General features: G+C 40.5%; 1 protein-coding gene across 5 annotated transcripts in view; it reads left to right on the forward strand.

Moving 5' to 3' along the window:
* The window catches only part of MED14 (mediator complex subunit 14), a 57,968-nt gene extending 32,731 nt beyond the window's left edge, over positions 1–25,237 (forward strand). Inside the window, exons 17-31 of one of the 5 annotated variants that reach the window (XM_005301753.4) lie at positions 1,002–1,162; positions 1,250–1,396; positions 1,498–1,589; positions 2,563–2,715; positions 6,986–7,255; positions 10,293–10,436; positions 11,086–11,197; positions 11,978–12,109; positions 14,052–14,234; positions 15,682–15,917; positions 17,350–17,529; positions 17,771–17,878; positions 18,373–18,498; positions 19,518–19,707; positions 24,623–25,237. In XM_005301753.4, coding sequence (XP_005301810.2) covers positions 1,002–1,162; positions 1,250–1,396; positions 1,498–1,589; positions 2,563–2,715; positions 6,986–7,255; positions 10,293–10,436; positions 11,086–11,197; positions 11,978–12,109; positions 14,052–14,234; positions 15,682–15,917; positions 17,350–17,529; positions 17,771–17,878; positions 18,373–18,498; positions 19,518–19,707; positions 24,623–24,696 — 2,308 coding nt within the window. In that variant the 3' untranslated portion in view covers positions 24,697–25,237. The remainder of the gene's footprint in view (positions 1–1,001; positions 1,163–1,249; positions 1,397–1,497; positions 1,590–2,562; positions 2,716–6,985; positions 7,256–10,292; positions 10,437–11,085; positions 11,198–11,977; positions 12,110–14,051; positions 14,235–15,681; positions 15,918–17,349; positions 17,530–17,770; positions 17,879–18,372; positions 18,499–19,517; positions 19,708–24,622) is intronic. The other 4 variants (XM_065578859.1, XM_065578867.1, XM_065578885.1 and 1 more) reach the window with 4 other exon arrangements.
* Positions 25,238–25,659: the final 422 nt, after the last annotated feature.

Raw genomic sequence — 25,659 nt, forward strand, 5'->3', positions numbered from 1 at the left:
GAGGGTGTTGGAAAGAAGATGCAAGTTACATCAACTTAGAGTCCCTCTAGGAGAGGGGTTCCCAAACTTTTTGCCAGCATGATGCCATTTTAATGAAGTCTTTTTAGCTTGGGAGCGCAAAGAGCATGGAGGACATCATTTTGAAGAGCAAAATGGTGTCCCCTTCACAGGGTGACCTTGCATACACCATGTGTGTGGGATAATGCCACGTGGAGAACGCCATTTTACTCTAAAATGATTTCCTCTGCACAGTGTGACCTAGTAGTATTGTGCATGTGAGGTCATGCTGTGCAGAGGATGCCATTTTGGAGAACAAAATGGCATCCTCCATGCATTGTGACCTCGCACGCACCTAGGGTTGCCAACTTTCTAATTGCACAAAACTGAACACCCTAGCCCTGTCCCTTATCAGGCCCCGCCCCCTATCTTGCCCCTTCCTTGAGGTTCCGCCCCCCCACACTACATTCCCCCTCCCTCGGTGGCTCACTCTCCCCCACCCTCACTCACTTTCACTGGGCTGCAGTTGGGGTGTGGGCTATGGGGTGGGACCAGAAATGAGGGGTTCAGGGTATGTGTGGGGGGCTCAGGGCTGGGGCAAGGGGTTGGGGTGCAGGCTTACCTTGGGCAGCTCCCAGTCAGCGGCGCAGCAGGGCTAAGGCAGGCTCCCTGCCTGTCCTGGCTCCACACTGCACTCCGGAAGCAGCCAGCAGGTCCAGCTCCTAAGCGGGGGGAGAGTGGGGGGTCCAGGAGGCTCTGCGCGCTGCTCTCGCCCACAGGCACTGCCCCCGCAGCTACCATTGGCCGCGGTTCCTAGCCAATGGGAGTGCAGAGCCGGTGCTCGAGGCTTCATTTCTCCAGTCCCAGCTCTCTTCCATTCATTGTTTTGCAGAACATCTTTTCTTTCAAGTAAAGAAAGTTATTTAAATGTCTTTCTGGAACATATTTTAACATGTATTATGCACTTGTGGAACTGTAATGTGCACTCTTTTCTTCATGGACAGAATTCCTCCATGTAAAGGTACAAGTGAGGAAACCCAGAAGGCTCTGGACCGATCTCTCCTTGATTGCACTTTCCGATTGCAAGGTAGAAATAACCGCACATGGGTGGCTGAGCTGATATTTGCGAACTGTCCACTTAACAGCACATCTTCCAGGGAGCAAGGTTAGTTTTGCAGAAATATTTTGCAGATTTAACTCCTTTCTCTTTACCATGTTCTCTGTCAAATGTTAATGATTATTGACATTGCAGGACCAACACGTCATGTCTACCTGACTTACGAAAACCAATTGTCTGAACCAGTTGGAGGTCGAAAAGTTGTTGAGATGTTCCTCAATGATTGGAACAGTATTGCTCGACTATATGAATGTGTGCTGGAGTTTGCACGATCTTTGCCAGGTACAAAAATATTCTCCTGTCCTTTCTTTTACACTTTTGGTGCGTCTTATGTAAATATGTAAGCTTGCTCACTTACCTTTTTATTTTTTCCTCTTCAAAAGAAATACCCAACCACCTAAATGTCTTCTCAGAGGTTCGTGTCTACAACTACCGTAAGCTTATCCTTTGTTATGGAACTACCAAGGGAAGCTCAGTAAGTAACTCTCTTAATACACTTCTAAAGCTACACTTGAAAACAGAAACTATGCAAGTTCAGAGCTTTTGGAATTTAAGCAAAAAGCCCTCCACCTTATTAAAATAACAGTAAAAAATTCATATTAACAAAAGCAAGGAAGCTATAAATAATAGATGTTAGACCATCATTAACTTGCTGGATGCTTAGAGATATTTGCATAATTGGTATGTTGTTAAATGCCAGGAGGATAGTTATGGATGGAATGCGGTCTTAAAAAAAAGCTCTGACAAAACTGCTGAAATTTAACATTTTTTCCACTTTTAATCTAAAAAGGAGTCTCATGAAACATTTCCCCACTTTACTGTGGATTGTTTCAATGCCACATGGAACTATCATGGCTCTCTTTAACCTGGGTTTTTTAGGAGCATTTTTTGTACATGTAGAACATGTTTTGTAATGGTTAGTTACTTTCCATAAATGGCATGAATAGCGCACTGGATTTTGCATGACATTGGCACTACACATTGGCCTGACCCATCATAGCATCTCAGTGTGTTGTAGTTGAGATGCATCCAGCCTCACCAATACATCTGTTTTGTAGATATTGAAGTAATCAAGGACTCAAGTCCAGTTCCCTTATCTCATCCCTTTTTGGTCAAATGAGGCTTCTGGTTTCTGAGTAACACATTAAGGAAATAGCCTAATTTCTTTCTATAGTTTCCTTTCCCCACCTCTTTTGCTATCTATCCTCATGGGGATTTCCTAGATAAATTTCTTAACAACAACAACAACAACAACAACAAAAGCAGACCCCCTTCCCTCCCCCCCACTTCTGTAGAAAGTTAGCATAGCTTTCTACATGGCATTTTTGCTTCAGTTACTTTCATATTTATGTATGTTTAATTTTCAGTTTCTGGTTCACAACTTGCAATCTGATCTGGTTGTTTTATTCAGTTTCTAAGACTTCTTGTGTTCTTACTTGGTGTTATAGATCAGTATTCAGTGGAATTCCATACATCAAAAATTCCACATTTCATTGGGAACTGTTGGCCCAAATTCAGGTTGCAGTAACTGTCACAATACCATCCTACACCAGCTCCAGGAGATGTTCAATAAAACACCAAATGTGGTCCAGTTATTACAGGTAACTATTTTATTTCTCTTCATGAAAAGATAGAATTTAGAGAAGTGTAAGATAATTAAGGCCCAGATTCTGATGGTTGAGATTTTTTTTTTTCCTTCAAGGGTATCAGATTCTTGCCCTTAATAAATTACTGATGATTCTTTTTGATTGAGGAAGAGCAGGTAATGGTTGGGGCTCATTATCCTCCATGACTTGATTTTAATTCTGAGGCCGTGTCTACACTGTAAACTTGGGTCAATGCAAGTTACACCGGCATGAAGCCATCACAGTTAGCATATCGCTTGTGCATGTGCATTCTTGGCTCCTTGCATCCATGCTGTGCATACTCACTAAGAGTGCTTGTGTCGATGCACAGTGTGGTGCCCCATGGGTAGGTATCCCAGTGTGCAACCTGCCACCATCCAGCACACACTCTTTTGGGTAGTTTTGGCAATGCCTGGTGGAGCAGAAACGAGTTATGCAGGGTGATTGAGAGCAAAAGGTCAACTTCCCAGTGTGCATCTGTTTCTATCCCATAATGTCATTTATAGCCCATAATTTTCACATATTTAAAAAAAAAATCCTATGAATCCATGCAGTGCTCCTCGCTGTCTGCCTTCTCTGACAGAAGCACGGAGCTTGTACATCTCTGCACTATTGCCATAAGTGTTGCAAGCCCAGGACACTCAATCTGGTCGTTGTGGAGTCACAAGAAGAACTGAATCAGTGGGGAATGTGACAATTTCTTTGACAGATTGCTGTGGGATATAGTGAGAACCAACTCAGCGTTGGTGGTGCTGTTCATGGTGCAGCTGCAAATGGTGGAGTGCTGCTTTTGGGCCCGAGAAATGAGTGTTGACTCGTGGGATCACACTGTAATACAGGTTTGGGATGACGAGCAGCGGCTGCAGAACTTTCAGATGTGCAAGGCCACATTCCTGGCTCTGTGTTCTGAGCTCATCCACCCCTCCAGTGCAGAGACACCAAAATGAGAGCGGCACGGACAGTGGAGAAGGGAGTGGTGATGGCATTGTGGTAATGTGCAATGCCAGATTGCTACTGGTCAGTGGGAAATCATTTTGAAGTTGGAAAACCTGCTGTGGGGGCTGTTGTCATGCAAGTGTGCAGGACTATTAATAGTCTCCTGCTGTGCAGGACGGTGACTCTCTGCAATCTGCAGGACATAATGAATGGATTTGCAGCAATGGAGTTCCTGAACTATGGTGGAGCAATAGACATCACACATCCCTATTTTGGCATCGGACCACCTTGCCACAGAGTACGTCAACAGAAGGGGCTATTTTTTTTATGGTTATGCAAGCACTGATGGGTCACTGGAGACACTTCACCAACATCAGTGTTGGCTGGTCAGGGAAGGTGCATGACGCTTCCATTTTTAAGAACACAGGGCCGTTCAGAAAGCTGCAAGCAGGGACTTTTCTTTCTCAATGGGTGGTTTACTGTTGATGATAAAATGCCAATAGTGATCCTGGGAGGCCCAATTTACCCCTTGCTCCCCTGGCTCATGAAGCCGTACGTTCCCCCTGGACAGCACAAGGAAAGATTCAGCTCTGGCTCAGCTGATGCAGAATGATAGTTGAATGCACTTTTGGTAGATTGAAGGGACGGATGCTGGTGGTGTTTCTTCACAACGTTGGATCTCAGTGAGAAAAGCATCCTATTGGTTATAGCTGCCTGCTGTGTCCTGTGTAATAACTGCGAAGCAAAAGGGGAATGTTTCTGCCGGGATTGCGGGTAGAGGTGGAGTGGCTGTCTGCTGAGTTTGAACAGCCAGACACAAGGGCTGTTAGAGCTAAGGCGGAGTTATACTGTTCAGAGAGGGTTTTAAAGTGAACTTTAACAGTGAGCCACAATAATGTATTGTGGTATACTGTGGTCTACCTGGCCTGCTGTTTTGGGGCTTGTTAGGAATTGTGTGATGTGTGGTGCACATCTATGAATATAACACTGTCAATGCACCTATTAATTTTGCAGTGCTAGTACATTTATGATTATTACACTGTTTGTCACTGATCCTGTGACTTGTCACACTGTACAATAACAAATAAGTGGGTGATTTCATAACTGCTAGGCACTCTGCAACATATGTTGGGAACTAATAATAAAGTTGAATTATTTTCCAAATAGTTTTATTCAGTAAGAAAACTAGTGCAAAAAATATTCTGTGCAATTTAAAAGTAAATACATTAAGAACTTAATAATGGAATAAAACTTAACAAAGGGAAAGAACATGCATGTCCATTTTGTCTATGCATATGGCAACTGTGGATCTCATAGATTACTTAACTTGTGGTTGTCCTGAATGTCACTTGGGATGGAGTGATTAGGGGTAGGGATGCAGTCCCTGATGCCACATGAGAATGTTGAGGGGGGTATAGGGAGGTGCTGTAATGGGGTTCTTTATGTACTGCAAAAGGAAGTGAGCCTGTGATTGTTAAACCTGTAGGTCCACAAGAATCTGCAGCATCTGTGTTTGCTACTGGAGAAGCCCCACTATGTCCTGGTGCATCTCCCTCTTCCTTTCCTGCTGGGAGTCCTGGGTCTTTTGCCTTTCCTTTTACAGGCTGTTTGTTCATGGTCTGATGTAGCACTGGCTTGCAGGATCTCACTGAACATGTCATCCAAAGTCATCCTCTTTCTCCTCTTTATCTGGCTTAGGTGTTCCACGAGTCTAGAGGGTGAACCCCCCCCTCAAGGCCAGAATGGCAGCAGCTGTAGTTAAAACACGCAGCGGTACCATTGTCAGTATAGTCACAACGGAAAGTGAAAGTTAAGATTCAGAATAAGGAAGGAATTGCTTGGTTGCATGAAATTGAGTATAGGGCAAAGGCACCATTTTCCACAGGCGGCAGTGATTTTGGCTGATATCTGACTCCTGAGGGAAACAAGCACAGCTGCTGCTGGTGTCTGAAGTCACTGGGGCTTGTATGTGCTAGCCTGTGTACTGCAACGGTGCTTGCTGAAGTTATTGCAGAATGGGGTGAGAGAATGCCTTACAGTGGAGAAAGAAATAAAGCTGCCATCCCTAGAAACCTTTGGGAGAGGATTGCAGAGTACCTCCATGAAAGTTTTTCATCAGGATCACTCAGGAAGATTCAAGGAACATCCCTGTATACATAAACAAACTGCTCTGCATGGCCCCTTTGCCTAACTCCACAAGGGAGTGAAAAGCAGATAGCACTACCTTCTATAGTTGTGCTGCTACCTCTTCTACTATGAGTAAATTAATGAAAAGTTGACAGCTGTGTCCTGCTGAGTTGGGATTGCCAAGACCATAATGGGAGATATATTTACAGACTTACCCAAGTATCCTTTCCCTTCATTGGGCTCACCCATGCTTGACTGCTGGGACTGACTGGAGTGTGGTGGAATCTCAAACAGGTCTTGGCTCATGGTATAACTGACCTCCCCGGTTTCATGACCTGCTTCTTCTTCGTCCTTCCTGTTCACAGCAGGGGTCTGTGTCTCGGGCTCTTCAGAGGTATCCATGGTGGAGTGTGGGGTGGTGATGGAATATCTGCCAAGTATGGCTTTGTAAAAGCATCAGGTCTGTGGCTCAGCACTGGATCGACTGTTGGCCTTCCTGGCCTTCTGTTATGCCTGACGCAGTTCCTTCATTTTCATGCGGCCCTGGTGCTGGTCCTTGTTTACCCCTTTTCCTGCATCCCCCGTACAATCTGCTTGTAGATGTCCATGTTTCTGCTGCTGGTCTGTAGCTGTGCCTGCACAGTCTCTTCTCCCCACAGGCCTAGGAAATGCAATATCTCCTGTCGACTCCAAGCTGGAGCGTGGCTGGAATGTGTAGCTGGCATGGTGATCTAGGCAGTTGCACAGAACTGGAGAGCTGCCAAGATGGACAATCAGGCAACGGCATTTCAAAAATTCTCAGGGCTTTAAGGGGGGGCCTCTGTGACCCCTGGGCAGTGGAGTTCACAACAGTGACCAGAGTGGTCAGTGTCAGGAATTGTGGGACAGCTGCTGGAGGACTGTTAAGATCAACATAAATAACACAGTATCTACATTCTCACTGTGTTGATCTCAGTACATTGACTGTGACTTGGGGAGGTGGTATTACTGTGTCGCTGTAACAGGGCAGTTATGTCAGTGGGAGACAAATTTAAGTTAGACACATGCACAGCTCGGTCAATGCCAGGTGGCTTACCTTGACCTAACTTTGTAGTGTAGACTAGGCCTGGTTCCCTTAAAGATAGACTCTGTTTGTGATTGATTGTGGAAGCTAATTGATGTCTCAACATCTGTTCTCTTGCAGGTATTGTTTGATACTCAGGCTCCATTAGTTGCCATCAACAAACTTCCAACTGTGCCAATGCTGGGTCTGACTCAACGCATCAACATTGCTTATCAGTGTTTCTCAATCCTGCCACAGTCACCCACGCACATCAGGCTGGCTTTTAGGAATATGTACTGCATTGACATCTACTGCCGGAGCCGTGGGGTGGTGGCAATACGTGATGGAGCATATAGTCTTTTTGACAATAGTAAAATAGTTGAAGGTTTTTACCCTGCACCAGGACTAAAGGTAATTGATCTTGTGTTTTCTGGCATCTTATGGAATCATCACTCATGGTTCCATTGTGTAGGTTGAGATGAGCTTTTCATTTAAAGCCAATTTTATGTATGAAGAATACTCTGCATCTCCTCAAAATTACAGCACTTACTCTTTTTGAGGACAGAATTTTCTGGTTTACAAGTAAACTGGTTAATTAGTATAAATGTATTTTAACTCAAAATGTGGCCAACAAGAAACTTAGCTTTCAATGTGAGACGTGTTTTTTTTTCCTTCTGAATGATTTTAGTAATGAAATAATGCAGACACTTCAGGCTTCTTTCATAGTTTAAACCACACTGAAATCTTGTGCCAAAGCTACATTTAAAGACTTTTTTTAGGATTAATGGTAATTTTTCCCCATTCTTCATAATTGAACACTTCTTCAGCAGGGGCTGATGGATAATTTTCTATTTCAGAAAAGCCTATGTAGAACTGCCCTCTTTGAAAAGGCTGTAGTCTCTCATTGTTCTCAGTAGGACTGAAACCAGGGGCTGCTCTTAAAGATGATGGCTGACTTGGCTCTCACCAATAGGAAACAATAGGAGGCAGTGGCCCTTTTGAAAGAGGACACCTATGCTTCAGTCCTACCTAGAAATGGGAATGGCAGCCATTTTTAAAGAGGCCAATTTCTGAATTTTTCTGAAAGATTTTTTTTTTATGCACCAGCCTCTCGTCAGAAACTTTCAGTTATGAAAATTAATGGCAAAGAATCAACACTAGTGCTAAATATTTTTCTTCAGCATTTACCCTTGCTCCAGATCTACACAGACAGTTGGAGAGGAAATAGGGGTCTATAGTGGGGAAGGGGACAGGAAGGAGGGGGAAGACTGGTGTGCTTGTGTATAGGGGAATGTAGGAGGTGCAGGAGAGAGAGGGGGGAAAACGGGTGTGCAGGAGGGAATGAGGAATTGGGGATGTGTGTAGGGTATACTGGGAGATGCAAGGGGGAATCAGGAGTATAAATTCCCAGTACTTTCTATTGCTCTGGCAATACAAAGCAGCTCAAAATGTAGTTTAACTGGTCAGTATGCTCTGCTCCAGAATAGCATAAAGCAGCGAGAGCAGACAAGTGAATATGGCAATTTAACGTTTTTAATGTTAAGGCTGATGCTTCATATCATTAGAAAGCTCTCATGGTACCATTCTCTTTGGGTTTATTTTTATACTGACCATGTAATTTTTGGGGGGGAAGGGAAAGGGAAATTCTTAGACAAGCTATGTTAAGATGGAGTTATGGTTGAAAGTACATATCAGTAAATAGTAAAATACACCACAGGGATTTTGCCATTTTAAAATAAACCCAAACATGGTAAAGTATTGAATAGTTTGCATAGAGTTATGGTTGTGTGAGTGCCATGTAGTGAGATAAGTGTGGGGTAGAAAAGGGGTTGGGGGGAGAAAAAAATTGGACTGTAAAAATCAGTTTAGTATAATCCAGGACCAATAACACTAAAATACCTTAATCGTATGATTATTGCTTAGTGACACTGTAGGGCAGAGTTTAAGATTTCTGTAGGCTAACAAGTTTGGATTTATTTTTGATCAAATTAAGTAAGGTTCTGTGGCACTCAGTGGTATTATAGAGTCTTTCTTTAAAGAAGAGAAGAATCTCTTGAAATGACACTGTCTGATTGTCTGATTTGATCATAATTCCGCCAAGTAAGTTGTATCTTCCAGAAGTGTGGTGAGATTTTTTTGTTGCTGTTTTTTGTTTGTTTTTGTTTTTTTTAAAGAAACTTCCAGTGACTAGCTGTGCTCTTACCCTTTTTTTATACACCTCTATCTCGAGATAATGCTGTCCTCGGGAGCGAAAAAATCTTACCGCATTATAGGTGAAACCGCGTTATATCGAACTTGCTTTAATCCACCGGAGTGCGCAGCCCCGCTCCCCCGGAGCACTGCTTTAATGCGTTATATCCAAATTCGTGTTATATCGGGTCGCGTTATATCAGGGTAGAGGTGTACCTGTTTTTTATAAGCCATAGATTCTGGGAATTAGTGCTGTGCATAAATGTCCTTTAATTGCACTAGAAACCGCTCTTAAGCTAAATATTTGATATCCTTACTAGTCAAATTCGTTGTCTTTCCTGTGCCCATTGACTGAAAAACAAAAATTTCAAAGCCTTTTAGGAAATTGGCTGTTGGTCAGGGGACACTGGGAAAGCAGATGCCTTTCCAGTTTACTTGACTTTCTTCTTGAGGATACCTTCTAAGTAAAGGGTTCATTTCTATTTGAGGAGGTGAAAAAGGGAATTGTTGTAAAGATGATTTTTACACTTGCAAACTTATAAGTACAACTACATCTCAACTGACAGTCCTATCTAAATACAGAATCTTTATAAAATTATTTTTCAGTGACTAGTATGTGATGATTCCTATACATTTACTTCAAATTATTATGTCCTTATTTTATTTCTTGGTTAATGGTTACCTTCAAGTTTTAAACCTTTTGAGAGCTATATGGCTTCACAAATGTTATAGATCTTCCTGAGTTTGATTTAACCAACATTGAGTCAGCTTTTTGTATTTGAGAGCCAGAGACTTAGATTTCCATCCAACATTGAGTCAGCTTTTTGTATTTGAGAGCCAGTGACTTAGATTTCCATCTTTTGATAAGTTCTACTGGCTTGTGCCAAACTTAACAGGAAGGGGGTTGTTTTGCCAAAACTTTTATGTGAATAAACTTGTACTGATCTAGAAAACTAGAGTTGCTTAAAACATTTACTACCTTTTTAATAGGAGATTGGTATGAAAGGCTACTGAATTTTGCAGGTGAACTTGCCAGAGTGGCAAACAGCAACAGTTTCTTAGTAACCAAATTGCTCTTTGACTTCCTGATCTTGTGAATTGTACTTCAAGTAATGGAATTTATATTTTAATCTAGGGATAACAGAATAAGTTATAAATAGCACACATACACTACTGCTATTGATACTTAGATCAATTATAAGTATAGAATTGCTATTAGAGGCATGTAATAAATTATAATAATCAAATATATCCACAGACATTCCTGAACATGTTTGTTGACAGCAATCAGGATGCACGAAGACGATCTGTAAATGAGGATGATAATCCGCCTTCTCCTATTGGGGGGGACATGATGGATTCATTGATATCACAACTTCAACCCCAACAATCACAGCAACAGGTAAAATGTAGGCAAAATAATAAAACCACAAGTTACACTGTATCTCTATTGTTCTCTGCAATTCTATCTACCTTTTTAGAAAAATGTATGTGTTGTGTTTTCCTCGAGAGGGGTGGCAATAGCAGATGAGAGGTGAGTATAAACTATACTGCTTTGGAATAGCCGTTGGAAGATTTATTCATGTTTTTAAAATGTATGTTTACGTTGAGATAGCATCATAGATAGCACATAGCATGTAGACTGCCATTCAGGAGAACCGTTCAACATGTCTTATTTAAAACAGAAAAGGAGCATGTAATTGAGGGGAGACAATGTGGTCCTAAAATACAAGATTTTTTTTGGTAACCTGAGGGCCTGTATTGGATTTTTGGTCTTTGGAGGGTGGAAGTGAAGAAGAGGGTTAGATGTGTAAAGGTAGTGTTTATGTGGTTTGAAGGAAGGGCGTGAAGACTTCTTCAAAAACTGTGGAACAAAGCAGCAAGCCCTGAATAAGGAGGTGTGAAGACTTGGATGCTATGGTGTTAAGTTGCTTAGACAGATCTGATATCAAACTACCATCAGTTTTTTGCTGAATCTATTAACATTAGTACTTAGTAGATTCAGCGTGAAATCACTGAAGACTTCCATTTTACTGTGTTGACACTTTCAGCCATTTGCAAAACAGGCAGGAGCATCAGGAGCTTACCCTCTTACTTCACCACCCACATCCTATCACAACACAGTGACCCCATCTCCTTCCATGATGCATACACAGTCACCAGGTAAGATGGCTCTCAATTCTGTGTTGGCAATAGATGTTATGGAATGTACGCTTTTTTATATTCTAAAGAATAGTATGATTTACGGCATACTTCTCTCATAAAGTGACCTTCTGTTACTTATGAGGCATGCACAGAGTGGTTGGTCTTAGCTATGCTGCATGTGAGCTCTGCATGAACGTCAGCCATGGTTCCGTAATTGGCATTTACTGTGCTTGCATAACATGTAATTATTTTTGCAGGCTCCTAAATTGGTCAAATCAAACATCTTCACTTAGAGGTCCTTTTCTGAAAAGGCTATTTCCGCTTTCTACTCCCAGACGTTTACACTTGGATGGAGACCAAAACTAAGTGTAAACTTCAAAAAGTTATGAGCACCTGAAAACAGAGCTTAAATTGGAAATAGTTATGCAATCTCAACTGTAGTTATGTTGATGCGCCTGCTGTAACAAGGAAAAACATTATACCTATTACCTAAGAATATCATGTATTGTACATGTAGAATGTACCATAAAATTTCTAGTTCACATTTGCCTTTTGAAGAAGGATTGGTTACTGTATAAATTAGTATCCTGTCTGCTCAGTAAGAGTTCATGGTTGCTGGTTCATGTCCAAGATGCAGCTTCTGGGGGTAAAGGTAACTCCAACAAGTCTAGTATGACATGTCTCTAAAAAAGAGAGACCACTTTTTTCTGATTTTCTTTGCTATTGGTTTACTCAAGCTTTTGAAAGAAAAGTAGGAAACGTAATGAACTGCTGTTTGTGTCTGGATGTCTTTATTAGGAAATCTGCATGCTGCAAGCTCCCCTAGTGGTGCTTTGAGAGCTCCATCACCAGCATCATTTGGTCCAACTCCTTCACCTTCCTCTCTTGGAATAACAATGGGACAAACAGCTAATTTTACCAGCCCACATGGTGAGCTCTTGTACTAGTAATCTCTATATTGACATGAAGAGTAAACTGTTTCTTAAAATTAAGCTCTGTCTGTGCAGACTTAGGGACAAGGTAGGTGAGGTAATATCTTTTATTGGACCAACTTCTGTTGGTGGAAGAGATCAGCTTTTGAGCTACACACAAAGCTCTTCTTCAGGTCTGGAGATTTACATTGTTTGGAATAATGAGTGTTCAGCAATTGTCTTGAAATAGAAGTTTGTACAGATGTGGATTTTCTTGGTAATTATAGCCATACAGATGCTTTCAACAACTTTGAGGTGTTGCTAGACTATTGAAAGTTAAGTACAGTAACTCCTCGCTTAACGTTGTAGTGATGGTCTTGAAAAATGCGACTTTAAGCGAAACAATGTTAAGCGAATTCAGTTTCCCAATAAGAATTAATGTAAAGGGGGAGGGAGGTTTTAGGTTCCAGGGAATTTTTTTACTGTACTCAGCAATGATGATTGTGAAGCTTGGTTGAGGTGGTGTAGTCAGAGCGTGAAAGAGGCTGGATCGTCCAGTTGCTCCTCTTGCTGTTCTTTCCAAAGTGCCGGGGGGGTGCTCCAACCCCTCTCCCTGAGCATGTTACGTCCTCTCCTCTCCCCCCCAGCCTCCTGAATGCCGCGAAACCCCTCCCACCCGCAACAGTTAGCTGTTTTGGGGCGTTTTGGAGGGTCGGGGGGAAGGCTGTGCATGGAGTCCTCACTCCTCCCCCCTCTCCCCCAGAGCCTCTTGAATGCTGGGAATCAGCTGATTGCTGCAGGCGGGAGGCGCGGGGAGGGAGGGGGGAGTTGCTGATCTGTGGGGCTGCCGGCAGGCGGGAGGCGCTGCAGGGGTGGAGGGGAGCTGATGGGGAGGCTGCTGGCCCACCCTGGTTCCAGGCCCCCAAGGCCAAACAATGTTATAAGCAAACTTTGTGCGACTTTAAATGAATATGTTCTCTAATAGATCAGTAACATAACAACAAAACAATGTTAACCAGGAAGATGTTAAGTGAGCAGTTACTGTACCAATCACTCACTGCCCCCTACTAATGTGGGAAAAATTGACCTAGATTATCATGCAGTATCACGAAGAGGCCATGGTTTCAGCTGAATTTAATTACTTTACCCTGTATCTTTAAATGTAACACAACTTCTGTTAATTACCTTCACATGCAGCTTGAATCAAAAAAGGGAAGTAATTGAGAACAGGCTAAAGAGATTCAGTAACTTAAAACTTGAAAATTGTTGACTAAGTCTTCTTGTTTTACAGTGCACAAAAAAGTGCAACTGATCCTTCCCCCCCCTACTTCAGTTATTGAATTACTTGGAAAACTCTATTCAAATTACTCCCTCTATAATTACAGTACATTAGATTCTGCTCTCTCTAGCACCACGACTATTTAAATCACCAAAAATTAAGAGTGGATTTTATTTTTCAGCATATCAGTCAAGTAATTGAGAAACAGTCTGTTGTAGACACTACAGTCTGATTTGTTCTTAGGAGCATACATGAATGGATTTTATTATGGAACTTTACTGCAGTGAAGTGAAGTTACTGAGGCATTTTCCTGAGTAAACTACACCCTTTGTCTTTCACTATGTCCAGCTTTCATACAGCTAGTGAGAGATAGAGACCTGCTGTAGTCAGTGGGACTCTGTATGGAAGGATCCCTTTGCAGAATCTAGTCCATAACTAATAGAATTTAAAGGCAAAGTAATAAATGTGTAAACTTCTATTTTAAATTTAATTCTTTAAAATGCTTACATCTTACATACAGCTACAGATGGAGTATGAGATAAAAGGAAGTGGATGCTGTGTGTCATATTGGTATTTTACACTGAGTTTTTGAATACTTTGTTTGAACTCACTGTGTGTGATCCATATTTTCTGCGACTTAAGAAAAGCTTTAATTAAAAAAATAACCTTGAGAATTTCACAGGTACCATAGACCCTAGTTCACCCTACACAATGATGTCGCCCAGTCAGCGTGCAGGGAATTGGCCGGGATCTCCTCAAGTGTCTGGTCCCTCACCGGCTGCACGCATGCCTGGAATGTCACCAGCCAATCCTTCTCTCCATTCTCCAGTCCCAGATGCCTCTCATTCCCCACGAGCTGGAACAAGTTAGTTATATTTAACAGTATTATAATTGTGAAGCACTTAAAGTTAATATTTCTAGTTCCATCTCTTTTGTAGCATTTCTTATTTTTAATCTGCTACCCTTTTGTAGTAAAATAATACTCTGCTACATATATGCATTTATTCTGGCCCATTGTGAGTCTTAAATAATTAATAAAAAATGGAAAGCAAGTCAAATCATGGTTAACACTGGATCTATTTTTATCTGGTTCTGAAGGTTTTTTGTTTATTTACTGAGCTGTTGAAATTGAATATTTGTGTTTAAGCCTTTGATACCTCCAAGGTGAGGAGAAGTCCAGATGAATAGCAGCAGTGTGAAGAAGATCTGAAAGTACATATGAGTACAATAGTAAAATGTCACACTTCAGCACTGTAAAATGGTCTTGGCAAGACTGATTTTAACTGAACTTCTTGATCACTTCTGCCAACTGATTGAGTACAAAGTTGCCATTTGCTGGCCCTAACCTCTGATGCTTGGGAGAGAAAAAAAGGGCCAATATACTAGTTGCTAACATTACTGAGATTCTCTGCATGGGTTGAGTGTAATGGTCGTAACTACTTGACTTTGTGGCTATAGCTGGGCCTATGTTATATGGCAACTAGTGCTGTAAATCCCCTTGAGGAGGAGCTACCTGGGAAGATTGGAGTATTGTGTCCAGCTTGGTCCCCTCACTACAGAAGGGATGTGGACAAATTGGAGAGAGTCCAGTGGAGGGCAACAAAAATGATTAGGGGGCTGGGGCACATAATTTACGAGGAGAGGCTGAGAGAACTGGGGTTATTTAGTCTGCAGAAGAGAAGAATGAGGGTGGAGTTGTTAGCAGCCTTCAACTACCTGAAGGGGGATTCCAAAGAGGATGGACTCGGCTGTTCTCAGTGGTGGCAGATGACAGAACAAGAAGCAATGGTCTCAAGTTGCAGTGGGGGAGGTTTAGGTTGGAAGTTAGGAAACACTGTTTCACTAGGAGAGTGGTGAAGCACTGGAATGGGTACGTAGGGCGGTGATGGAATCTCCATCCTTAGAGGTTTTTAAGGCCCGGCTTGACAAACCCCTGGCTCGGATGATTTAGCTGGTGTTGGTCCTGCTTTGAGAAGGGGATTGAACTAGATGACCTCTTCCAACCTTAATATTCTATGATTCTATAAGATAAAGCAAAGACTAGTCATTAAATATATGAAGTTGGCAGGATGAAACTTCTGCTTTCATGGTAATGCTATTAGTCTTGTTGTTACCTCTTCCTCCAAGCCCATCCCCATTTACTTCTGGGTTTTGTCCATTAGTTCCATCCTGTCTGACACCGTGCGCGCGCTCTGGGGCGAGGACTGTCATCTTTGTTACTTTTTTGTACAGTGTCTTCCAAAAATTTGAAAACATAACGTGCAGTCAAACTGTACACTTTCAATAAGTGAGAATTTTTCTATTTCCATCAGGTTCCCAAACAATGCCAACTAATATGCCTCCACCTCGTAAACTACCTCAGCGCTCCTGGGCTGCATCTATCCCCACGATCCTCACTCACAGTGCCTTGAATATTCTACTGCTGCCCTCTCCTACTCCTGGGCTTGTACCAGGCCTAGCCGGCAGCTATCTTTGCTCCCCTCTAGAGCGATTTCTTGGATCAGTTATTATGAGGCGACACCTTCAGAGGATCATCCAGCAAGAAACGGTACTTAAATGATTAATTTGTAACTCCCTAGCTATTGACTTTCAAGTGTAATTTCTAAATAGTAGTTTGTTATATGCTTGCATTGTAGGTCTGCTTCATAATAAATCACAAACTATTCTGTCTGAATTGTAATTGCTTTCAGCATCTCAGAAAAAGAGAAAGTAAGAACAGATATCCAGAATGTTGCCACTAATAAATGTTTCCAACTTTCTAGTTGGAACACCATACACCTTCAATATCTATTTTGAAGAACTGTGTAAAATAGATCTAGAATGAAGTCCAGTGATTAGAGTAGGGGTTGAAGAGTCAGAATTCCTTTGTGTTCTATTCCTGGCTCTCTCACTGACTCAAGCATGAACTTAAGAAAAAGTACTGAATCTCCCTGCCTCAGTTCTTTTCATCAGTATGATGGGCATAATACTTGCCTAACCCTCACATCTGGGATGTGAGGGCTTAATTAATGCTAGTAAATCTCTATATAAATATAGAGGATCTCAAACTTACATTTTAACTTTCTTGCTTATGCTATTCATGCTGTTGGCAAAGTGAAACAATAGTGTATCAGTCTATTAATACAGTTTTTAACACAATTTAATCCCCTCCAAATTTAGGCTGACCATATTCTGAAGTCCTTAACTTCAGGGAAACCCACACTTCTAGGTGTGGAGTCTCCTACTTATCTGACTACAGTAAATATCTGGTCCCTCTGTGTAGGCACTTACGTGTCCCCATCACAGTAGTATCTGAGTTCTTGATAAATTACCTTTCCTAGCTGTATGCAAAATATTGTGTGATTTCTCCTCCCTTCCCTTGCCCTCTCCCTCCTCCCCCTTAAAGGGAAAAATTGTGCAGCCATATAACGTGATAGCTGTTCTTTTAAAAAATGAATAAATAAAAGATGATGAGTGGGGCCCAGATCCTCTGATACCCAGTCCCCACTAGGTGCAGCAGTGTGGGGTGGGGAGCCATGGTGTCAGATTATGGACCCCTGATTTTGGGGGTGGTTATACTCTAAGTGGTGCATGGAGCAGGCTTGGGGCTGCTCTGAACTTTTCCAGCTGGCTGTACATTCCAAGGAGTCACACCCAGCTGGAAATGACCAGAACTCAGCATGCTCCAGCCATACCCTCACCCCTACGGATGGGGAGGAAGTGCTGAAGATTCCCTCCATGCTGAAGTAATCAACAGCTGTGGAGAGGAGGTCAGTTTCTACTCCTTTATGCTTGCAGACCAGTATAAAAGGAGCAAAGTCGTGGCTGGGATCTAGCACTGTTGTTCCTGAAGGTGATGTTTTTATATGGCCAAAACTTAAGTGGTGCTCTTGTTAAAAGAGAGAGCCTTCAAAATTGGGGGGGGAGGGGTCTGAGGAGTGAGTTTGTTCTTTTATTGTTCCATGAAGTACTAATTAGATGCATTGTTTCTGTTTGTACAGCTACAGCTAATAAACTCCAACGAACCTGGTGTAATAATGTTTAAGACGGATGCACTGAAGTGCAGGGTTGCCCTTAATCCGAAAACCAACCAGACTTTGCAGCTAAAAGTAACACCTGAAAATGCAGGACAATGGAAGCCAGAGGAACTACAAGTTTTGGAGAAATTCTTTGAAACAAGAGTATGTACTTAAACAACTAACATTCAGTGTCTTGTTTTGTATGTCACCTTAATATTGGCCTATTCTGCAGCTTTTATTCATGAGTAATTCTCTTGATATCAGTGGAACTAGTGATGAGAGTAAGGGCTGTGGGATAAGAGTAGCAATTAACAGCTATGCACAGTTGTGATGCTATGTAAATAGCAAATTGGACCATTTTTGATCTAGATGGACAGTACTAACTGGTATTGTATTACTGTAGGTTGCAGGACCACCATTTAAAGCAAACACGCTAATAGCCTTTACAAAACTACTAGGAGCTCCTACGCATATCCTCAGGGACTGTGTACACATCATGAAACTGGAGTTGGTAAGTTACTTTTTAAAAAAATTTTATTGACAACATTTAGTCTGTTGAACTCCAAAGTCTGCACTTGAAATAATAAAAATCTGTTTGTGGTGACTGCAGAATGAATTCCACCCTGTAGTGTAAATGAAGATACAGAATCTAATATTAAATACATAAATTCAATAAAGATGTGTTCACTGTACTTCTTACTAAGAGGTCAACAAAAACTTGTCCTCTCCTTAGACTTGAAGCATTTGATGAAAATCACACAACTGGGTGTTTGTATAGTATCTTTTCATTGCTATCTCAGTGTAGATTCACAGAACCATTCTCATAGCAAGAGGAGATTAGTTAACTCTTAATTATATGTATATTAAATGTGAAATCCTCTGAAAGCTTGAAGAGTCTAGCTCAAGTGTCATTTAACAGTACCAACATGCTACAATAGTCAAACACATATGTTACCTTAATATGCCTTGCTTTATCATGTTTTCTGTGGCATGTTTTTAAAACAGTTCCCTGATCAAGCAAGCCAATTGAAATGGAATGTGCAGTTTTGTTTAACGATTCCTCCCAGTGCCCCACCAATTGCACCTCCAGGAACACCTGCTGTTGTGCTGAAATCCAAAATGTTGTTTTTCGTAAGTATGATAGCTGTCTTTATTAAAAGCTGCAGCGTGGACAGGGTCTGAAAGAAGAGCAGTGTTACTAACCAGCTAGTAGAAGGGTCAGTTCCGTAAACTTGGTTTCTGTCTGCACATGGCATGGTTACTCTTGGCTAGTAACCATGGTAGCTAAAAATGTTGCTATTGCAAGAGGCCTAGGGTTGCATACTGTTTTTCTATAATGCGTTCAGCACACTTTTTTTCCTTTCTGTGGCTATAAACCCCATAACTATTCCTGCGTACCTTGTTTGGCTAGTCTTCCTTCTTGCTCTTTGGAGATGCTGTGATAAAGTATCATAAAATTAATTGCTTCATGCACTGTTGGTGCCATTCTGTATGTGTCCCCTCTGGTCTTTCTGTTCTTTGCTGAAACACTATGGGATTGTTGCTTGCATTTTCCCAGAATGTTGTGATACAAATGCGGTCTGATGGCAGGAAAGCCACTGTGTGGACACAAACTGAACTGTGTTAATCGTCAGGTTTAGATGATGGTGCCTTTAACCAGTTACAAAATCAGTTGTACTGGCAGTGCGAATGTGTCCTTAGGAGTTTATCTCAACTATAGTGTCTTGAGACTGGATGTAGATTATTCCTAATTATTGAGCTGTTATCTATGAAATGAGATGTGTATAAAATATAGGCCTAGAAATGTTTAGAAGTTTTGCTGCAATGAGCAGTTCTGTTTTGGACAGTGGGCTCATATAAAATGTGAAGAATTTATTGTGTATGAAGACAATGTAGAAAGCTATGGCCACAATTAGTTTTACCTCAGCACCTTTTCTTAGGTATAGAATCTTGTGACACCTAGTTTTTGTATGTTACTGTACTGAAGGTGTTCCCCACATAGAGATAATGTAAAAGGAAATGAAATAAAAAAGGACCTGACTACAGGCTAGAGCTTCAAGTAGCAAGGCAACTATCCTAACATTATGTGTTTGTCTGAAATATGCGGTTTCATCTTAATGCACTCTTTATCGTTTTTGTTTTACTCACAGCTTCAGTTAACACAGAAAACTACAGTCCCACAGGAAGCCGTTAGCATTATTGTCCCAATCATTTATGATATGGCTTCGGGCACAACGCAACAGGCAGACATTCCCAGGCAGCAGAACTCTTCCGTTGCTGCTCCCATGTTGGTTAGCAGTATTCTAAAGAGGTTTGCAGAACTGAATTCTCCACGACCAGGTACTGTACATATCCAGTAGACAGAACTCAAGAAGTATTCAGACTTAAAAATAAGTGGGATTTAGTTTTAGTGATTTGTAATGCATGTCTTTGTGGAGAGAGGATCGATCAGCCTTTCTTAAGGTGATCTGCAGGTCCTGATAGGGTTAATTTATGTGTTATTGATTACTATTGAGACCATACCAGTCATTTGTGCCAGAGGGTTGTATTAATGGCACAAGCTAGTTTACTGTTTGTCTAGGAGGTAGAATGCATGTATTTTGCCATGGCTTATGCTACTGCAGTCACAGCAACATAGTGTTCATGAGTGGACTCAGTGTAAATAACAATTGCAATGCTGTGGTAAAACATCTGATTTCATGATTTACCATAGATTAATAAACCATTTCAGTAGAATAGCATAAAGATATATTAAAGCACTGATCAAACACTGTCCCTGTATCATGAAGAATGAAAAATGATCTGAGTGATTGTTTGCTGAATGTACGCTCTACCAGTGTTGTAATGGGTGCAGTGAAAACTTTCACTTTCTACCAAATGTGCTGTGAAGCTCTTGCATGTAAGTTGTTCGTAAGAATGAGAATTGTTTCAATTTTGCTGCGACGTTTTTATTTAACCACTTTAAAAAAAAAAAGTGTGTTTTTAAAACATACCCCGATAAGGTTTAAATGATGAACTCAAAGGCTGAATTCTGCTTCTGTTCTAAGTACACCTCTACCCCGATATAACGCGACCCCATATAACACGAGTTCGGATATAACACGGTAAAGCAGTGCTCCGGGGGGGCGGGGCTGCGCACTCTGGTGGATCAAAGCAAATTCGATATAACGCGGTTTCACCTATAACGCGGTAAGATTTTTTTGGCTCCCAAGGACAGCGTTATATCGGGGTAGAGGTGTATTTATATATCTTAATCTAATTCACAATACTTTTGTTGTGCTTGATGTTTTATTTGGAATGACAGAATTTTAGAATGTTACCATTGTAAATTGGTAGGGATGTACCTATTTATGAAAATCATGCCACATTCACATTAATATTGCATTTTCTGTTATATTAAACTTACTAGCAACGTAGATGAGTGGTGGGGGGAAAACAAACAAGGCTTGGGCAAGGCTTCCCAGACCTCATAGGGTCCTCTACTTTAATTTCTTCTGTGGCTGGACTCTTATCCTGTGTTAGACCCTTTCTGAGAACTAGCAGGATGAGGAAGAGGGAAATTGAACTCACAGAAATAACTTGAACTTGCACTTTCATTTTTCCAAGGGTCATGTGTGAGAGATCTCAGTCCTACACCACCTCCCCATTTGTAGATTTAAAGATAAATAGGTTTGGGCACTGTATTACTGAGCATGATGTTACATATAACAGGATATGTTGGTTCCACTTGACTAACTAAACATAATTGTTTGTTTAAAATTTAATAGGTGATAATCTTGATGTTTTGGAATAACATCTTACACAGTGATAAATATTTTTTTACAAGGAGTTTTACCCATTGTATTTCTGTACACAATAGATTGGAATGCTCAGCTGGGTAAATAGCACTCCTTCAAAAAACAGAGTTCATTGAATGTATCAGAAGAGCAAATTCTCTCTTGTTAAGTACTAGTGGGGAAAAATATAGATATTTCTCTGAGCCTAACTGTAGCATCTCAGTTCCTGAAGTTATGATTAAATGAAATCCACAGTAAAATATTGTAGGAATGCCACAGCATAGGGAACAATCTTCAAAGCTACTTGGTATGTCCAAAATTGAGATATCTGTTCTTTGGTAAATTGATCAAGATAGGAAGGTGGAGCTCACCAGTTTTTGTAGCTGTGACCATAGATCTTGATGAAATGAGATGGAATACAGCCCAAGGAACAGAATGGGGACAAGAAAAAAGTGTATCTGAAAGGAGCTCATGTCTTCGAGTAGGATCCTAGCCAGTCAAGGAAATATGTGGAGTAGGGTAGGGGACATCCCTGTGTACTTGAGCCCCATTTTTACTAGGATATAGTGTCTGTATTGATGTGGTTTAAACAAAACAAAAAAAGGGTGGGGGGGTCTCTCTGATGGAAACTTTTGAAATGCTTGGTGCAATTTGCTGCCATTGTAAAGGTTTAAGACCTTTGGAAAGATGTATAGCTGGGTGGAGAGGGTTCTCCTTTTGTCACTTTTTGGAGGGGTAGGAAAAGGTTATACCTGTTCCCAGTGAAGGAGAGGGATAGCTAGCTGGGGACAGATCTCTTTTTTACAGGTGTGAATAGGGGTTTCCTTGCTGGGACATCACTTTTGACAAATGCTATTGCAGCTCCACCCACTAGTTGGAAGGATCCGGAGACCCAGAAACTTCCCAGCAAGGCACTAGCTCCTTCTGCTGGTCTCACTTCAAATTCCCCTGCTTGGTGAATTTTCACCACACCAGCCAGAGTGGAACGGGGACTCCCCATGTCAGGGAAAAGAGGGAGAGCTTCCTGTCTGGTTTAGCCAAGGATGGAGAATTGCACTCCCTGTATTCTAACACCTACTTCCGATCCATTGTCAGAAAACTATAGTTGTTGCAAGAATGTATCCATAAATATGGTTTAGGAAAATGCCTCAAATTGTTTAATTTCAACAAAGACAAATACCTATTGTCTGAATGATTGTGACTATAGCTGATAAATGTTCCATCTTTGTGGTTACAAAAACATACCCACTGTAGGAATGTGATTTGCAGCAATAAAAATGACAGGAAATGGAAAGATTGACTTACCTGTGTTATGCTCACAACTGAAGTATTTGAGGAAGGATGAGACAAATGAGATGAACTGATTAAAAATCCATGAAGTAACACTTATGGTACTATTTACACTTACTGTATACTATAATCAGTGTTGCCTCATTTTGGCTGTATCTTTTACCTTGCTCTCTCTTTTTGTGAGAGAGTGTTTTGTACTCAACTTCATTTTCCTTTTAATAAAATACTAGTAACTGAAAAGTGACTTTTTTGGCAGAGTTTTATTTTCAGGTACCTATTGTTAAACACTGCCTAAATCTTTGTTTCCCTGAAACATTAACTCCTAGTGAATACACAGTGAATCTCTTCCAGGAAAGACTTCCACCACCACCTCCCCAAAAGGAAATCAAATACCAGTTGTTCAATAAAAGATTAACTTTGTATTGAAAAAAGGCAGAGAATCCCAAGAGAAACCGTATTTTGTTGACCAATGTGGTTAAGCTTGTGCCTCGGTCCTGCAAGCTGTTCTGCGCAGGTGGAACCTGTGGGGATGCCAGGGTTTGCCTATGTGGAGGAGCTTGTAGGACCAAGGCTTTCAAACACTTCAGTTTTTTTTGTTACACTTCACCTGAGGTAACCTTTTCTAAATATCTGTTTTTCACTGAGGTACTTCATTTTATTTAGCCATTTTTTGCAGCTGGGTGTACGGTGCAAGGAGATAATGACATGTCCAAAGTCATGCTGTGACTGTTTGGTTCAGCAGTTGGGATTAATGGCTCCCAGTGCACTTTGCTCTAATCACTTAGATCACGCCATCGTCCCTCAGCAGCAGAACATAACAGATCTTAATTGACACTGCTTAAAAAGCCCAAAGTTAAGTGGAGAGGAAGAATGTATCCCAAAGAACCTGACTAGGCAAAAACTTGTTGTTTTAAACTCTTTATTTTTTAAATTGTACCATACCCTTTGCTGTACATTTCCTGATGGAAAGGAATTAGAGAACTGTGTGGCCTGAGATCTGGAGTCTTGCTGGAATAAAAATGAAAATTTCTTGACCTTGGCTTGTGGTGGTTATATATTTTTATATTTTTGTCAAATTCTTCTAAAAGAACTGTTGGGGTCATTGAAACTGATCTGCGTAAGAGGTTTCAAATAGGGACATTTTGGGGAACTTGTTGCTGGACTTGTTGAAACTGTTCATGAGCAGGGGTTGATTTTGAAGAATTTCCCATTTCAAAAAAATGTTGAGAAATTTTGAACTTGTCCATGTCCCACTTTGACATTTTTGAAACAACAGTTTCATGTTTTGTGTTAAATTTTGAAGTGAAAAGTCATTTCAAGTTAACTTAAGTGAAAAGTTTAAAAAATATATATATATATATATATATTTTGCATTTCGATTTTGCCTTTTTATCCTGATTTTTAGGATGGGAATTTTTTTGACATTTTAAATTCTTGTGGGACAGGAAACCATTTCCCACCCAGCACTAGTTTTAAACTTCTTGATTTTTTTTTAAGCTGTTTAGTTGCTGCTCGTAATCAGCTACTATATGTAAACTTCTGTCAATTTCTTGGAAGTTTTTATGAAACCAAATCTGATAAGGTGCAGCACTCGTAAGCTTTTTATGAACAGGTTACAGAAGAACTAGAAATTCCTTGTATGATAAATCATCCCATGGATTCATGAGACTCAAAAGGTATTAAAGCCTTAATACTAGTTGCCACTAGTTTCTGGCAGATTTATGGCTGGCCAGACACTGTGCTGAGAAATTCAAGCTGAAATTACTTTACCTGACATATTCATGAATTCTATCTCTGTTGGAGTGAATGGGTTTGGAAACTTGAACCAGAGATACAAAAACAACATTCCTGAAATGACATATTCATGCAGGCTAAGTCCCTGAGGTCAGTGGAATTTGCAAGTCTTAATTAGCACTGTCTTTAAGGCTCTTTCCCTTCTAAGGCTAAAACCATAGTCTAAACAATCCTTTAACACTAGTAAACCTGCCAGTGTGGGTAAATCCTAGTTGTTTAGACTATGTTAAAGTATTACATAGTATTTAAAAATCAGAAAGCACTATGTGAGCCCCAGTGTGGAGCAAGCTTGAGTAGCATACTTTGCTTGTTACAAATTAAATTGAATTAACCCCTGATTGTTTAATTCATTTTTTTTCTCTGTCATGCTAACTTGTATTTTTTTCCTTTTCCAGGTGAATGCACAATATTTGGAGCTGTTCGTGATTTAATGGTTAATCTTGCCCTAACCCCTGGTGGGCGCCCATAGACACTTTTAAAACAAGGCTGAAAAACAAGAGACTCGGCAGCAAAAATATCAATCTCTGAAGTAAAGCCTTCAATTCAAAAAAGGAGAAAAGGACATTTTGACATGTCACGTTTTTTTAAAGAGCTAAATATATTAAACTGGGAAACTTTCAGGGATGCACTTTCATCAAATGATCATCAACCCATAACTTTTATATAGTGCTCTTGTATAGTGTGTTTTAAGGGATACATTTCAGACTAGGTAATAGATTAAAGTGTCAGCTTGCCGCTAATAGATTTAATATTCTGTTTTATACTAAGATTATGGAAAATGCCAAACTTGTTCGTTTTTGTTTTTTTCTTACGTTTTGGTGTAATAGAATTGGGTTTGTTTTTTTTTTAAGACAGATCTGTCATTTTGAATACTGTAAAACTGTGACAAACTTTATATTGAAACTGTATTTTAATATTATTGCTTTGAATCTTTAAACAAATTATTTGGGCTTGTTGTAAACATGACCCCAAAAAAGCAATATTTAATAAACTAGATAAAAAACCTTAAACTAAGATTGTATGATTTCCATGAACTTCTCCCCCTCTCTCTATTTTATCACTTTAGGAAGTGAATCGTAAAATGTTTGACTAAAATTTGATATACATGTTATTGTCTTAGATGTGACACATTTTATAATTAAAAATACTATCAGTTTTTTTTCAGCCACTTCAGATCATTTGCCTTATCTCCTACATGGCTGTTTGCGTTTTTGGCCCCATCCTTTCTCTGCCCCCAACCCTGTGGAAGAAATAATTTTGCTCCCCAACAATGACTTCTTCACTCTGCCAATAATTCTGATTATTTTTAAACCTTAAGGAAACTGTACTTAAATAGTGTGTCAATTCTAGTTTATAAACACTATTTAAAATATAAATTTAGTTTGTTTTTATCAAAGTGAAAAGAAACCAAATATACATAGCAAAGGCCACG

This window comes from Chrysemys picta, chromosome 1 (genome assembly GCF_011386835.1).
Source record: "Chrysemys picta bellii isolate R12L10 chromosome 1, ASM1138683v2, whole genome shotgun sequence".
Classification (NCBI taxonomy): domain Eukaryota; kingdom Metazoa; phylum Chordata; order Testudines; family Emydidae; genus Chrysemys; species Chrysemys picta.